Source organism: Carcharodon carcharias, chromosome 21 (genome assembly GCF_017639515.1).
Source record: "Carcharodon carcharias isolate sCarCar2 chromosome 21, sCarCar2.pri, whole genome shotgun sequence".
NCBI lineage: Eukaryota > Metazoa > Chordata > Chondrichthyes > Lamniformes > Lamnidae > Carcharodon > Carcharodon carcharias.
Genome location: NC_054487.1, coordinates 14,339,474 through 14,356,371, shown reverse-complemented (window position 1 = coordinate 14,356,371; position 16,898 = coordinate 14,339,474). Strand labels below are relative to the sequence as shown.

At 42.1% G+C, this 16,898-nt stretch overlaps 1 protein-coding gene across 2 annotated transcripts in view; it reads left to right on the top strand.

Moving 5' to 3' along the window:
- The window catches only part of si:ch211-1e14.1 (UPF0606 protein KIAA1549), a 325,462-nt gene that overhangs the window by 241,121 nt on the left and 67,443 nt on the right, over positions 1 to 16,898 (top strand). For both annotated transcript variants that reach the window (XM_041215470.1, XM_041215469.1), the window contains exons 9-10: positions 8,215 to 8,392; positions 12,700 to 12,884. In XM_041215470.1, coding sequence (XP_041071404.1) covers positions 8,215 to 8,392; positions 12,700 to 12,884 — 363 coding nt within the window. The remainder of the gene's footprint in view (positions 1 to 8,214; positions 8,393 to 12,699; positions 12,885 to 16,898) is intronic.

The following is a 16,898-nucleotide window of genomic DNA, read 5'->3' as shown; positions in this document are numbered from 1 at the left end:
GCCGGAGTTAGTTGCATGCCCACTGAAATGTCAGTGGCCTATTAAGGCCATTAAGAAATTAATTAAAGTAGTTAAGAACGTTGCCCTTCCAAACTTAAGGTTGGCAGGCAGGTGAAAAGCCCAAATGGTCTTCGCATTTTTCAGGGAACCTCACCCACGGGCAGGATGAGGTTTCCTGAAGCTTTTATAAAATAAATTAATTAATTTTCCCATCATTACAAACATGTCCCAACTCATGCGACACTGTCACATGAGGGGACATGTTCAAAAAAATGTTTTACGTCATTTATTAAACTGCTTTATTATCCATTTAATCTCCCCGAGGCAGCTCCGTGTCTCAGGGAGATTGCTGCACGCATGCGTGAAAGAGCACTGGCCCCGACTCTCCCTCCTTCCCCCGCCCGCACAGGTAGCGCTGAGCATTACCAGGCGTGTATTACGCTGGGTGGACCTTAATTGGCCCGCCCACATAAAATAGCGGCGCACAGCTGATTGGCCCTGTGCCCACTTGCGCCCAGCCTGCCCATCATAGGAAAAATCCTGGCCATGGTGTTTGTAGCAAAAAATGCTGCACTAACAGTAAACGATGCTTTTCTGAGCCGAGGTTAAAGCGCAGTGTAGTGGGAGCTTTGCCTTGCATGTAATGCAGTAAGCCTGGTCAGGAGGGCCTTGATGTTGACACTAAGTGCAAGAGGTAGGAAATCCCTCATTCTCTAGCAATGCAATCCTTCGTTTTGATATGATGAATTCAGCTGCTGGTGAGCGAGCAGGTTTTTTAAGAATAAAAAGCCACAGTCGGCCTCTAAGCTTTTCCAACTGAGCAGGTTTGTGAAGATTTCTGTAGGCTAACAGGAGATTCAGCGTGATGTGGTAAACTTGCAGGGCTGGTGATCTATTCTCCCAGGTAGGTAAGTTCTTGGTGTAAGTAATTGTTTGTATATCTATTATAAATCTTTAGGGTTTTCAGCAGCATCCAATTCACAGCCTAAAAGGTTAAGAAAATTTTCTCGCTGTTTTTAGCTATGATTTATGTAACAAAACAGAGGCACTGTCCATCTGCACACAATAGATATATATAAGTTAACAACTGTGTGTGATTCCTCATGGCCTCTTTTTAAGTTGCAGTATTTTAATCTGCCCATTTTTTTGCAGTTTCTAACATTTACAAATGCTTCTGTTCAATAATATCAGAATATTAATATCTTTGGAAAAGTTAAAATAATGCACTGTGCAACAGCAAAAAGAATGTTGCTGTATTAATAATGGTATTAATTAGAAAGCACCAAAGCATTTAATTGTTATATTTGTAACCTTTTGGCTTTTCTGATGAGCCATTTCTAGCAATATTGAACAAGGGATATACTTGTTTTGTAGAACTTTAAGTCCATAGAAAACACACACACACTGCTATTTGCATTTACAATTCAGTCACCATTCCACAGTTGCCATTCCATCAGCTCACTGATAGATAGTGCTTTCTTTACGGAGAGTGTCATGACCACGGATCCTATCCCTGAATTACTTATGGACATATTGAACTTTTAAGTAAGACGTGTTTTTTTTTAAAAAGGACACCCAAGCAAAAGCTGGCTGAGACTCTAAGGTAACTACTTGCTGGTAAACTCCTTTGTAGATTACTTGACCAACTAGTTCAGAAAGAACTGAATGTCGCACCTGAAAGGTGTGACATGGTCTACTTCAAGCAGAGGCACTTCAAAGGAAAAGATACAATGCAAGTTGAGCTGTAATCTCCAGTGGTTGCACAGTTGATGGAAAATGATTACCATCTAAACCGAAGTTGTGACCTGTTGAGTTATATCCCAGACTGTGAACATGAACTGAGCTGAAAAGAAAGCAGATCTGGGCAAAAGACATGTTTGTTTTTTCCCTTCCAGGAATATACAAGAAAAGGGGGTTTTAAAAAAAAAGCCAACTGTAACCCTAGCTCTGTGTGCCAGTTTGGGTTTCTGTTCTGGTGCTAGTATGTGCTGTGAAGGTCACAGCTGAAGAACACCAACTAGTCATCCCTGCACTTGCAGGTTTAAAAAAAAAGGCTTCTCTCTGATTGCTGGAAGCAAGACACAAGTTAGCAAAGCCACAGTCGAAAAGGAAACAGGACAACTCCTTTGAGCTAACATTAAGAACCAAGAATCTCCCAACTCAACTGCCAAAGTCAGCGCTACAGGAATCATCCCAACTTAATGGCCACAACGTTTCACCATCTACCCCTCACGGACAAGCCAAAGAACTGATTCATATTTCTTTTTAGCTTTTAACTTTAACTTTTATTTTTGGACTCCGTTTCTCATTTCTCATCTGTGTGTATGTGTTGCGTTTTTTGTTATTTTTTCTTGTGTTTACTAACTAATAAGCTCACTCTTTCTTTGATTCAAGACAACCCTGTTAAATTGGCACCTTTTTAAAACATAAATACATTTAGACTGGGAATGAGTATTTGGAAGGAAAGGGATCCTTTTTAAATTAACCTTGTTGCCACCAACCGAGGGGGTTGAATAAAGAAAAGGAGCCAGTTCATTCCTCCTCACCAGGGAGCATAACAATTTAGGGTACCTTGTCCTGGATCGTAACAAATTGGGGGAACCTTGCCCAAGGACCAGTCATAACAGGAGGCACCTGCCAGTGAAGCAGGCACCACAGCATATTCAGGAGATGTTATGGAACTTTGGGATTCCACTTAATCTGAGAGGCAGATTTATTCTCCTTTTATCAAAATAAAACTGCATCCCTAACCTAGCAAAGCTCGCTTTGGACACGCATGGGGATGAGTGGACTTGGTCAGAGCAGTAAAACAGGGGTAATTGTTTTAGCATCCATTTTACAACGTGGCTATTAACTTCTATTGAAGTAAGTGGGACTGAATAGTAAGTGGAGTGTATAACTTAACCCAACTCTCTCCAAACTCTTCTCACATCCTTTATAGCAAGAGCAGTCCATACCCTGAGGACCTGTGGGGACCATCTCTTAGAAAAGGATGACGCTGTGAAATATTGCAATTACAAAGCTAAACTGGCGAATGGAAAAGTTATTGGAAAACTATTTCAACTGGGATTATTATTGTGATTATTTGTTTTGTCTGAAGGTCAGGCAGTCATTTAAGGCAGGCATTTAATGGGATATTTCAGAATCGTGAAAGAAAACTTCCACAGGGAGGACCCACCATCTGTGGTTAACTAAAAAAGTTAAATGATGGTATCAAACTTAAAGAAAAAGCATATAATTGCACAAAGATGTTTGGCAGGTAAGAAGATTGGACAGAATATTTCAAAGTGAAGAATGACAAGATTAATAAAGAGTACAAGAGAAAACTAGCTAGAAATATAAAGAGACAGTAAGAGTTTCTCTAGATATTTAAAAAAGAAAAGTTAAAGTGTCCTATAGAAAGTGAGCCTGGGGAATTCATAATGGAAAATAAGGAGATGGCAGATGAATTGAACAGGCATTTTCCATTGTCCCTCATTAGAGAGGATGCAAGTAACATCCCAGCAATAGCTGTAAATCAGGAAATAGAAGAGAGGGAAGAGCTCGAGAAAACTGCAGTCAACACAGAAGTAGTACAGAGCAAATTTTTAGAACTGTAGGCTGGCAGGTTCCTGGGTCCTGATAGACTTCATCCTAGTGGTTAAAAGAAGTGGCTCATGAGATAGTTGATGCGTTGGTTTTAATTTTCCAAAATTCCCTAGATTTGGGAAGGTGCCTTTAGATTTGGAAATAGTAAGTGTAACTCATTTATTCAAAAAAGGGAGGGAAACAGAAAGAAACTGCAGACCAGTTAGCTTAACACCTGTCATAGGAAAAATAGTAGAAGCTATTAATAAAACATTATAGCAGATCAGCTGGATAAATTAAAGATAATCAGGCAGAGTCAGCATGGCTTTGTGAAAGGGAAATCATATTTGACCAGTTTATCAGTGTTCTTTGAAGAAGTTATTTGCTGTGGATAAAGGGGAACAAGTGGATGTACAGTATGTAGATTTCCAGAAGGCATTTGATAAGGTGCTGCATCAAAGGTTATTGTGCAAAATAGAAGCTCATAGTGTTGGGGATAACGTTGGCATGAGTGGAAGATTGGCTAGCTAATAGGAAACAGAGTAGGCATACATGGGTCATTTTCTGATTGGCAGGATGTAATGAGTGGTGTGCCACAGGGATCAGTGCTGGGGCCTTAAGTTTTTACAGCTTATATAAATGAAGGAATCAAAGGCATGGTTGCCAAATTTGCTGATGACACAAAGGTAGGAAATTAAGTTGTGAAGAGGACATAAAGGGATATAGATAGATTAAGCGAGTGGGTAAAAGCCTCACAAATGGAGTATAATGTGGGCAAATGTGAAACTGTCCATTTTGATAGAAAGAATAAAGCATTTTATCTAAATGGTGAGAGATTGTAGAACTCTGAGATGCCGAGGAATTTGGGTGTCTTAGCGCATGAATTGCAAATTGCAAAAGGTTAGTATGCAGGGACAGCAAGCAATTGGGCAAGCTACTAGAATGTTTTTGTTCATTGAATGGGGAATTGAATACAAGTAGGGAGGAGAAAAGAGTTGACGTTTCGAGTCCTCATGACCCTTCGACAGAACTTGAATCGCAGAAAAGAACAGAACTTCTTCAAGGAGGTAGGCATTTCTTGAAGAGCAGTGGCAGTCAATTAAACACAGATAAAAACAAAAAACTGCGGATGCTGGAAATCCAAAACAAAAACAGAATTACCTGGAAAAACTCAGCAGGTCTGGCAGCATCGGCGGAGAAGAAAAAGAGTTGACGTTTCGAGTCCTCATGACTCTTTGACAGAACTTCAAGTAGAAAGGTTCTTTCCTCTTGTGGGAGAATCTAGAACTAGGGGTCACTGTTTAAAAATAAGGGGTCGCCATTTAAAACAGAGTTGAGGAGAATTTTTTTTCTCTGAGGGCTGAGTCTTTGGAACTCTCTCCCTCCAAAAGATAGTGGAATATTTGAATATTTTTTAAGGCAGAGCTTTATAGATTCTTGACCAGCAAGGGGGTGAAAGTTTATCGGGAGAAGGCGGGAATGTAGAGTTGAAGTTGCAATCATATCAGGCATGATCTTACTGAATGGCGGAGCAGGCTTGAGGTGCCAAGTGCACTACTCCTTTTTCTAATTCATATGTTCATATGTCAGAAAGTGTAACTGTAGGTGGGGAAAACAAAGTTCAGGGATTCCACCACTGTCAGATGTTACTACATATCAGTTGAGGTGCTGTGTGGTTATATTGAATATGTAATCTCTCACTATATAAATGATCTCTGTTTTAATAATGTCTCTGTAAGGAAGTAATAATATCCAGTATCCTTGTAACTGATGTAGTTCAAATCATACATATAGTTGTGCACTGTACTTGGGTCCAATGCAATCCCCACTGCTTCTATCCAGTGAAGGTTGAAGCTCTTGTTTCTGACATGACATGATCTGAATATATACAAGCTCTTCTTTTTGTTATTTTGTTTCTACTGATTTGCTTGCCAAGCTTATTTATTGTGGCTCTACATGGTGTTCTCTGTTCCTCACTCCCTCATGCTAATTGGTCTGCAATGCATTTCATTTTATGTATGAAAAAGAAATGATCAAGTTATAATATATAAAGAGATCTGCAGGTATTGAAGTACTGCTGATGCTTTTCTTTTCAAGTTCTCGTTATCTTCCCTTGAAGTTGCTAAGACCTGTTGAATGCAATCTATTGGGGAAACCAATGGGACTAGGGAAGTCTGTGCATTCAGTGCTCAGGTTAGTCATTGCTACAGTTCCTCCAGTTACAGGTTTCCTTCCTCCTGCTCATGCAGCTCCCCCAGAGACCAAGACTGTGATTGGAGGAGCAGCAAGAGCGGGAGAGAGGGAACCTGTGATTGGAGGAGCTGGAGCAGCCATTCTTGCTGGCCACAATGCAGGAGTCTTGCAGCTGCACTGAGCAATTTGTGACAATATCTTCTGGGAGGCCATGGAGAACAAATAGAAAATGAAAGAACAGGAGGGAGTTATCATTTTACTAGAATCTTTCTGTGATTGTTTGGTGAATCTTGAAAGGGGAAAAACTGTCATGCATGATTGAGGTAGGGGGTGGGGTTAAAGGTAAGAGAGGAATAAGAGGCCTGGAAATGGGAGAAGCACCGGGGCCCATGATTTCTCTCACTGGCTCTGGTAGGAATTGGAAGCTTTCCAAGCAAAGGGGAGAAATTCAAAAAGGATGATTATTATGTTTTCTGTACGGGGTTTTTTGCTATTTATTATGTTTTATATTCATGCATTCAGTATTAACTGGTGTCTTGTTTGATAATCAGCACCTGCTTTGGATGAACAAAGTCAAATGCTAAAATATTGGACAAAATTTACAGTGGCTTCCTGAGTACTACAGTGTTTCTGGTTATCAAATATGATCAAGTGGGGACATGAAAATGCAGTAGGTAGGGACCCCAACTGCTCCCCCTCTCAACCATCCAAATCTGTTGATGTCAAATTTTATTACCTCTTGCTGAGATACAGTCGATTTAGCTGCCTGTATTAACTCTTCTGAGTAGCCATTCTCTATGTTTAAGTCTACATGTTATGACACAGCAGTTAGTAAAGGCTGAGTTGTTTAAATCCCAGAGGGAAACTTGAACAACTGTCATAACCTATATTTTCAACTCGTATGGTTGAGTTGCAGCTCTGAATTCAGGAATAAAGCCACCAAGTCTCAGGTTTTTTTTATATAAAACTAAATTAACATTTATTAATTTAACAACAAATTAAACACATACACATGTATACAAATTACTGCCATAACTTTTAAACAAATCCCAAATTAATCACTCCCAGCTAAATCTTCACAAGGCAACAATAACCCGTAGACTTTAAACAGACACCAGGCGAAGCACATTTGAATTCAAAATTAGGTTCCTTGCAATTTGATTCTTTTGCAGACAGTTGTAGGCTTACAGGCTGGTTAGATCTTAAATGAAGATCTAAGTTCTGTTGAAGGGTCATGAGGACTTGAAACGTCACTGTGCTCTTCTCTGCCGATGCTGCCAGACGTGCTGAGTTTTTCCAAGTATTTCTGTTTTTGTTTTAGATCTTAAATGCCTCTGGCTTACACACACAAATCCTTTCTGTTTATACCTAGCTTCCCCTTTGTATGTAAATTTTCTATTGTATTACTAGATTTTTAAAATTTTACCTCTTAATAATCCTTTCATTCCGCCAATTTTATTAGTAATATAAATACACTGTTTGGCGCTTCCCAGCTAGGTGCAATATTTTACCCATTCTTTTGAATGGTTTATTCAACAAATGCAAATTTACACTTTACCACCTCCTCCTTATGTTTATCAAATTTACATCTCAAAACTATTATACATCAAAGCACCCAGACTAGCTGTCTTTAATCCAATTACGCCACACTCAGACACAGACACTACTACAATTCCAATTTAAAAATAATTTCCAATAAAATTATGGGCATTAATATCTCTTCATGACACTACACAATCAGTGTTGTCCAAAAATTTGACCTTTGTGTGAGGGTCAATTTATTGACTGAACTCTGAGAATATCTTGGTATAATTTATATGGCAGAATGGTATTTGTATCCTTAATGTGTTATTTGTAATGGTAGAAAGCCAGTGATGTACTTGACAATTGACTGATCAACAGCTGTATGTGTGTATATATATATATTTTAGAACTTCCAGATGTTATGTTAGAATAAACTAGAACCTCCCTAGGATATTCCCCCACTCCTCAATGTGTTCTTGGGCCCTGATTTACAACCCCTCCTCCCCCATGCCAGGTATACTGCCAGACCTTTTGTTTTTGTACCTTGCCCCTGCCCATACTCCCATCACCCCACCACCCACCTCCCCGCAAGTACATTGCATTGCCTATCAATTCCCCAGCCCCAAATGTACTGATGGATGCTCCTCCTTACACCACATGTACTGTCGGGCCCCTTGTTTCTCCCCACACCAAGTATGCTGCCAGGCCTTTTGTCCTTCCTCCCAGTTTATTGCTGGGTCTCTGATTCCTTCTCAATGTGATGCTTAATGCCTTTTCTCCCCCTTGCATTCAGCTTATTGCTATCAGCCCAAACTAGCATGCTGTAGAGTTTTTAATAGTACCAGTAAACACTTTGCTCAGTTTTGGCAAAACATGTTTGAAATCCTGACTTTTTAATATGGTCTTCATGCAATTACTGCTCATTTGCAGGTCGTGAATATCACCAAGATCACTGGTGATGGGAACCCAACTGAGCTGATTTACTTTGTGGAAAAGCAGAATGGGGAACGCCTTGGTGCAAATGAAGCTGCCAACCTTATCAACAAGGTGGATATACAGAGAGCAGCAATTGTCCTAGGTTATCGTATACAAGGTGCACTGGCACAACGTAAGTACACCTTTACTTCATCTTACAAATGCCTGATAGACAGGGCGAATTGACCACACTGATCAAGGCAAATTATTCCTATGCGGTGTTCAGATAGTACCTCACATAGTTAAAAATCAAAAATCTCAGGTTTCTTGATCACTCAGTAAGAAGCTGTGTCATGCAGACCAGATTTGACCCTTAATCTTTACCAAGTTAGCTGAGCTCATTTGGAAAAGTAGTAAGATTCAACAGGTCACCTTAGCACACCTTAGTTAGGGAGGGAAGGATGTGCCGAATTTCACTGCTGATTTCAGTGGGCCATTTTTTTTGCTGGCGGAGAGTCAGACCTGTACAGAAGGAGGCCCTTCAGCCCATGAGTCCATGCTAGCTCTGTTGAGAAACCCAGTCAGTTCCGTTTCCCTACTCTGCCCCTGGAACAATATTTTAGTTGTGGTCTAATCAGAGCTTTATAAATGTTGAGCGAAACTTTCCAGCCTTCATATTGTTACAACTGGAATGGGAGGAGTGCAAGAATTATCAAGCTCCACTACTCCACAGGCCATACCATTATTTTAAATGTTTAATTTTCTCATCAAAATGGCCAATTGTTTACCTACAATCCTTGTACACAGAAGAAAAGAGACTCTGACCAGGCTTCTTTCAAAAAAACTCAATGATTAATTTATTATAAAACAAAAGTCCTTTTAAACAAATTTCAAGAACTGGTTGACATGATTGTCATCTGTAAGTGTAACTAACTAAACCTTTTAAACTTTCCCAGCACACACACACACCCGTGCACACAGAAACGCAAGCACACAGACAAATAAAAGAGACATAGGTAGTCCCTGCAGAGCCGGGTGGATGGGAAAAAACTTTGTTAAAAAGAAAAATAAATTAAAGTTCATGGAGGTTTGAAGCTGTCGGTCCTAAGTTCCCTAGGGTGAAGATGTGCCATTGGGCCCAGTAGATGTCGAGAAGTTCCCCAACGATGCTTCAGCATAGAGGAGGGTATAGCTGGACCAATTCTTCCTATCTCAGCTAGCAACTCCAAAATTATGCCGACAAACTACACTCAGATGAGGATTATCTAGCTACAAGTCAAGAACCGCACACGGTTTCACAAAGCAGCGAAGGAGAGAGAGCTAGTCAGAGTAGTCTTCTGTTCTCAGTCTTTCCCCAACAAGACTGAAACCAAAACCACAGGTTCAAACTCAAGGTTTGCCTCTGCCATGTGATTGCTTTTTTGTCTTCCTGCTTTTCATTAATTAGAGTTCTTTGTAGTTCAAAACAAACAAACAACTCCTTCTCAAGTACCATATAGCTCAGGTGATTTCTTGGAAGAGGCCTGCTTGTTTACAGTTCCAAGGTGACCTTATGATCCTTTATTTAAATAATACTCTCAGGCAGTCTCCAAATGTCCAAATACTGCACTGTCCTTCCATATTTTAAAAAAGAAATATCGAGTTTTAAGAGAGATGATTTGAACAGTTCACAAAGCTCTATTTATGAAACCCAAGATCCTGTATGCTTTGTTAAACTTTCTCAATATGTCCTCCTGCGCTCATGCCCACAGGTCCATCCTTGGCCTGCTGCTTGGCCTAGTGATGATGAAGGATTGGCGATGTACTTCCAAGTCAAGATGATGTAACTTGGAGGGGAACTCGCATGTGGTAATGTTCCCACGTGTCTCCTGCCCTTGTTCTCCTAGGTGGTAGAGGTCATGGGTTTGGAAAGATGCTATGGAAGGAACCATTGTAAAACTACCACTGCAATCTCCAGAACAAATTAAACTTGATTAAAATTTCAAGTTCCAGCTTGAAGCTAAAAATGAGTGATCCCCTAACCTAATGTAGCACCCTGTGTTGGGCACCTGGCTTTCCATAAACTTCAGTGCCAAATGCTCCCACTTTGCTGAGCTCAATTATCAAGTGTCCAAGTCTCCCACTGTCCTTTGTGCCAGCGACCCAAACAGTGTCAGGTACTAAGCCTTATTCTGCCCCCATGTGCATCCTAGCCCCAGGTGCTTGGCACCCAGACCTCTGGCTACCATTAATGTTGGGCGCTCAGTCCTCAGGCTCCTCCAGGGTTGGGCACCCAAGCCTCAGACTGCCCCCACCACTCCAACCCTGTAAGATAGTTAAAGCAAAATACTGCAAATGCTGGAAATCTGAAATAAAAACAGAAAAAGCTGGAAAAACTCAGCAGGTCTGACAGCATCTGTGGAGAGAGAAACAGAGTTAACGTTTCGAGTTTGTATGACCCTTCTTCAGAGGGTTCTTCAGTTAGTTAAGTATGTTTGTAATTCTAACCAAAATACCTCTGAGGTGAAGGTATTGATGGAATGCTGTTTTCTAGCCACGAGTCCTTTCTCCACCTCCTTGCCCACACAGGAATGTAATAAATTATTTTTTTGTTTTTCTTTCTGTGAATTTTTTAGACACATTTTTGTAAAGGATATTAATACCAGAGAATTGAAATACAACACCTTGTAACAGCACCAAGTATTCCAGGTCTGGTATTGCACAGTTAGGTAGGAAATACACCTCCCACTCTCCTGCTCCAAGAATTTGCCTTGGCCTCAACATTAGAATTTGTTCCCACTGCTGTGAGATGTGACATTTATCTATTTCCCTTGGTTGCCAACCACCAGCCATGGTGAGTTCAATTGGTAAGTTGAGGCAGTCTTACAAGTAAGGACACAGCCTCCTTACAAGTACTTTATTGTAAGCTCCTGGTATTTCTAGACTTGATTTAAAATTCAATCCTGGCAATATTAAGAATAGGTCAGATCAATAGAATACATTTCTTAAAATCCATTCATGGGATGTGGGCTTTGCTGGCTGGGCCAGCATTTATTGCCCATCCCTAGTTGCTCTTAGGAAGGTGGTAGTGAGCAGCCTTCTTGAACCACTGCAGTCCCTATGGCATAGGTACACCCACAGTGCTGTTAGGAAAGGAGTTCCAGGATTTTGACAGTGAAGGAACGGTGATATACTTCCAAGTCAGGATGGTGAGTGGCTTGGAGGGGAACTTCCAGGTGGTAGTGTTCCCAGCTATCTGTTGCCTTTGTCCTTCTAGATGGTAGTGGTCATGGGTTTGGAAGATGCTGTCTAATGTGAATTCCTGCAGTGTATCTTGTAGATGGTACACACCACTACTGTGCATCACTGGTGGAGGGAGTGAGTGTTTGTGGGTGTGGTGCCAATCAAGCAGGCTGCTTTGTCCTGGACAGTGTTCAGCTTCTTGTGTTGTGGGAGCTACACTCATCCAGGCAAGTGGGGAGTATTCTATCACACTCCCGACTTGTGCCTTGTAGAGGCTTTGGGGGGTGGTCAGGAGGTGAGTTACTTGTTGCAGGATCCATAGCCTCTGACCTGCTCTTGTAGCCACAGTATTTATATGGCTAATCCAATTCAGCTTCTGGCCAATGGTAACCTTCCCCCCCCGCCCCACCCCAGAATGTTGATAGTGGGGAATTCAGTGATGGTAAAGTCATTGAACGTCAAGGGGTGATGGTTGGATTCTCTCTTGGTGGTGATGGTCATTGCCTGGCACGTGTGTGGCATGAATGTTACTTGCCACTTATCAGCCCAAGCCTAGATATTGTCCAACTCTTGCTGCATTTGGACATGGACTGCTTCAGTTTCTGAGGAGTCACGAATGGTGCTGAACGTTGTGCAATCATCAGCGAACATCCCCACTTCTGACCTTATGATGGAAAGAATGTCAGTGATGAAGCAGCTGAAGATGATTGGGTTGAGGACACTACCCTGAGGAAGTCCTGCAGTGATGTCCTGGAGCTGAGATGACTGATCTCCCACAACCATGTATTTGTTTGAGGGAAAGGATGTAGGGAAATTCAGCTTTCCTACTAAAGTGCCCTGTGGAGTTTTTAGAGGCAGCACAGACCTCAGTATCAGCCATGCAAATTCATTGGAGACATCGACCTTTTCACCTTTTCTACCAGTCATACATGTCACAGGTTGGGTAAGGAGGAAGAAGGCTGCTCTTATTCATCCATCCAGTAAAACCCTGCAGAGTCCAGCAGTTCTCCTGTAGAAGTACATGGATTATAGTGCTTTCCCCTGTCAGTACCAAACAATTATAATGTACTGGAGGTGAGACAAAAAAGTTACAATCTTTATCTGTGTGAGCTTTATTACAGAATTCACATACTTTCAGAGATCAATACTTATGAAATAGAGGTGATGCCTTGAAGCTCAAGGCAATATTTTCTGGCCTTGCCAGCGCTGCTGACGTCCTTGGTTGAATTCTTTAAAAAACTCATACCATGATTTGTTTGTGACTTTTTTCTTTTATAGCGGTGGAGATCATTGCCACCTCTTCCCCGACAGATGAGAATAAGAACCTGTGGATCATCGTGGCAGTGATGGTGCCAGTAATTGTGGTGGTTGTCATCATCACGATCTTGTACTGGAAGTTCTGTAGGACAGACAAGCTGGAGTTTCAGCCAGACACCATGAGCAACATTCAGCAAAGGCAAAAGGTAAGAAACTCTGAATTGAAGCTGATAAGCTTTTTTTTAATTGCGAATCTCACATGAAGGGCCAAGGCTTATAGTGCAGGGCACCAGCAAGCTTAGAGTTTGAGAAGGTGTGATGAATAAAGAAATAGTGATCAGGTGACTAATATTTTAGTTTTCAAAGGATAAGGAAAGATTGAAGGAAGTGAGGAATTCTGCAGCTCTAATGAGCAATGAAGTTGAGTAAGAGTTGGCATGTTTGGCAGTGGGAATGTAGAGCAATGAACTTGAACCTAGAACAAGAGAAGGAACCTTCAGAAGATGGTTATTTGGCCCTTCTTGGATCATCCAAAAAGACAACAAAACAGCATTTCAGTGAAGTTAAGATAAGCCTGGCCTTAATGGGGATAAATGGATGCAAGAGTTTAGAGAGGAGGAGATTGTTGAACAATGAGCTTACTTATATCTTGCTCAGGAATGAGAAACAACCCAGAAACACTTCTCTTATCAAGTGATGCAGTGGCCTCCAGGGCCCTCAGAAAATTAAGCTGAAATTAATCATTTCAAACATAAGTATCCTGTGTTATACTGGTGAAGAATGTTGAGCTTCATTGGTGATGTGATTTGTGCAATGAAACAAAAAAGAATAACAGCAGTAAGAAGTAAACGTTAACACTGATGTAAAGCGCAGTGTTTCATAGCTAGCTGATTGAATATGTTTCCAAATGGTGTGTTTCCTCAGCATTGGTGAATACCATTTGCCTCAACTATCACATACAGTGCTTAAGCGCCCAAAAGGAGAATGCAGCCCTCTCTTACAGTGGCAGTTTATGCTGTTACCTGTCGACTCTTCAGTGATCAATAATAAAAAGGATCTTCTGTGAAAGGGCTTGAGAGCTCCCTTCCAATTTAATTGTATAGGATGTCAGTCAGCAGGATTAGAGGAGAGGAGTTCTACCTGTTTGTGAGAAGGTGTTGGGCTGAGAAGTAATTTTGCAAATTTGAGCTGTTAGAGTAGGAATTGTGGATAGGAGTGTTGCAGTTTCAGATCATTTTATTTGGTTGACTGGGTGTCTGACAGGCACGGAATCCATCACAACATATACCGGTCTCCAAATCAAGCCCCAAAGGAATTCCCATAATTGGTTTCCATTTGTCTGATATTGAGTGCCCAAGTTCTTCCCATAGCAGGTACATCCTATTTCAAATGTAGAGGGCAAGAAATTGGCAAGAAAGCAGACTTGGGAATCTTGGGAGTGCATAGTGGGGATAAAATCAATAATCAGTTAGACCAGTGCAGGATAATTAAGGAAAGCCAGCATGGGTTCTTTAAGGGAAAATCATGTTTAACTAACTTGCTGGAATTTTTGTGGAGTTATCAGAGAAGGCTGATAAAGGAAACGCTATTGATATGGTGTATATGGATTTTCAAAAGGCATTTGATACAGTGCCACACAACAGACTTATGAGCAAAATTCTAGGTATGGAATAAAAAAGAAAGTAGGCATTTGGATAAGAAATTGGCTGAGTGACAACAAATTGGCTAAGTGACAGGAAACGGAGAGTAGTGATAAATGACAGGGTGGAATCGGCCCAGATTTGCACTAAGTGTGGTAGTGGGTGGGTAAAACGATATTTTACCCTCCGGTCGTGATGGAGTATCGTCCCAAACCTGCCGTACCATTTATGCATTCCTGGGAAGCACGCAGTTTCGATGGTGGGCGGGGTTTCATTCACCCACCCACCATTACCTCGCTGCTTCATCATGCTGGGCGCCATATTTAAAGTAGCCACACGCACACATCTCAGTGCTTCCAAACCATGACTACTGCAGGGAAGATGTCCACGAAAGGCAAAAAGACTGCAGCCCCCAGGTTTGATGACGTGTCACTGGACGCCGTGGAGGCCCATCGTGATGTCCTCTACCCCCTGTCTTGGCTGCAGGATGGGCACCGGCATCACCAATTTAGCATGGCAGGCAGTGGTAGTGGCGGTCAGTGCCAATGTTCACAAAAGAGGTTGGCCATCCAGTGCAGATAGAGAATGAATGATCTCATCCATGCAGCCATGGTATGGCAATCATCTCATCACTCTAAACTCAAGCCCATAACGCATTCACTGGCCTCTCACTCACTACCAGCTCAAGGGACATCACCACCCATTCTCACACACATGCCCTCACATATCCATCTGGCCTCATCTCCTTTAGAGACTGTCTCTTCAGTTCTCATCATCTTGAGGCCGCTTACACAGTTCAACATGTGCCCCCACACAAATCCTGGGACACCTTCCTTCCCCAGTGCAGCTCTTGTCCTGCAACCTCTTCCCTTGCCTGAGGCCACTTCTCCCCCTTCCCCAAGTAAGCCCTGGCCCTGCAGCCATTGAAAAGCCACCCACGTATGGTTAATCTGCTAGGTAGAGACCTACCCGTGAGCCCCCTTAAAAGTGATGTGGTGCTGTCTGTGAAGCTTGGCGCTGATGACTGCGAGTGCTGACCGAAGCAAGGTGGGCAAACAGACCTTGAAGCCCTGATTGAAATGCAGCCCGGCAGGTGCACGTTGCTTATGTGCTGTTGTGAAACATGTCAGCGTGTTTTCCTGCCAATGTTGGCAGAGATCCAGCGGGATGAGGGGGATAACTCCAGCGAGCTGGCTTTATAATGATATGCTGATGTATTACAATGAGATTTCCAATGCCTGATGGCAGGAAATGTGGCCCGCTGAGCGGATGATCACAAACTGGTTTCACACCATCATGAAACCGATCGCGCCATGCCATATTGTCCGCTCACACCACCAAACAAGCTTGACGCTGGCGGGCATGGAAAATCCTGGCCGTTATTTTTCAGATTGGAGGAAGGTTTATAGTGGAATTCCTCGGGTCAGTGTTGGGACCCTTGCTCTTCCTGGTATAATGACCTAGAATATGGTGTGCAGGGCATGATTTCAAAATTTTCAGACGATTCAAGATTGGAAATGTTGTCACCTGTGATGGGGATAGTCTTGAACTTCAAAAGGGCATAGATATATTGGTGGTGGATTGGCCAGACAAGTGGCAGATGAAGTTCAATGCAGAGAAGTGTGAAGTGATTCATTTTGGCGGAAAGAAATGGTGAGACAATATGAAATAAAGGGAGAGCCTCTAAAGGAGGTGCAGGAAGACAGGGACCTCGGTGTACACATACGTAGGTCATTGAAGATGGCAGGGCATGTTGAGAGAGCAGTTAATATCGCATATAGTATCTTAGGCTTTATTAATAGGGGCAATATATCTATGCCCTTTTGAAGTTCAAGACTATCCCCATCACAGGTGACAACATTTCCAATCTTGAATCATCTGAAAATTTTGAAATCATGCCCTGCACACCATATTCTAGGTCATTATACCAGGAAGAGCAAGGGTCCCAACACTGACCTGAGGAATTCCACTACAAACCTTCCTCCAATCTGAAAAATAACAGCCAGGATTTTCCGTGCCCACCAGCGTCAAGCTTGTTTGGTGGTGTGAGCGGACAATATGGCGCGATTGGTTTCATGATGTGAAACCAGTGGTGTGAAACCAGTTTGTGATCATCCGCTCAGCAGGCCACATTTCCTGCCATCAGGCATTGGAAATCTCATTGTAATACATCAGCATATCATTACAAAGCCAGCTCGCTGGAGTTATCCCCCTCATCCCGCCGGATCTCTGCCCACGTTGGCAGGAAAACACGCTGACATGTTTCACAACAGCACATAAGCAACGTGCACCTGCCAGGCTGCATGGAGTAAGGAGGCAATGTTGAACTTGTATAAGACACTAGTTAGGCCTCATCTGGATTACTTTGTCCAGTTCTGGGTGCCATAGTTGAAGGATATGAAGGCATTGGAGAGACTACAGACGAGATTCATGAGAATGATTGCCGGGATGAAGAACTGTAGCTATGACGATAGATTGGAGAGGTTGGGACTGTTTTCTTTGGAGAAAAGAAGGCTGAGAGGAGACTTGATAGAGGTATTCAAGATCCTGAGGGGTATGGACAGGATAAACAGTGAGAAA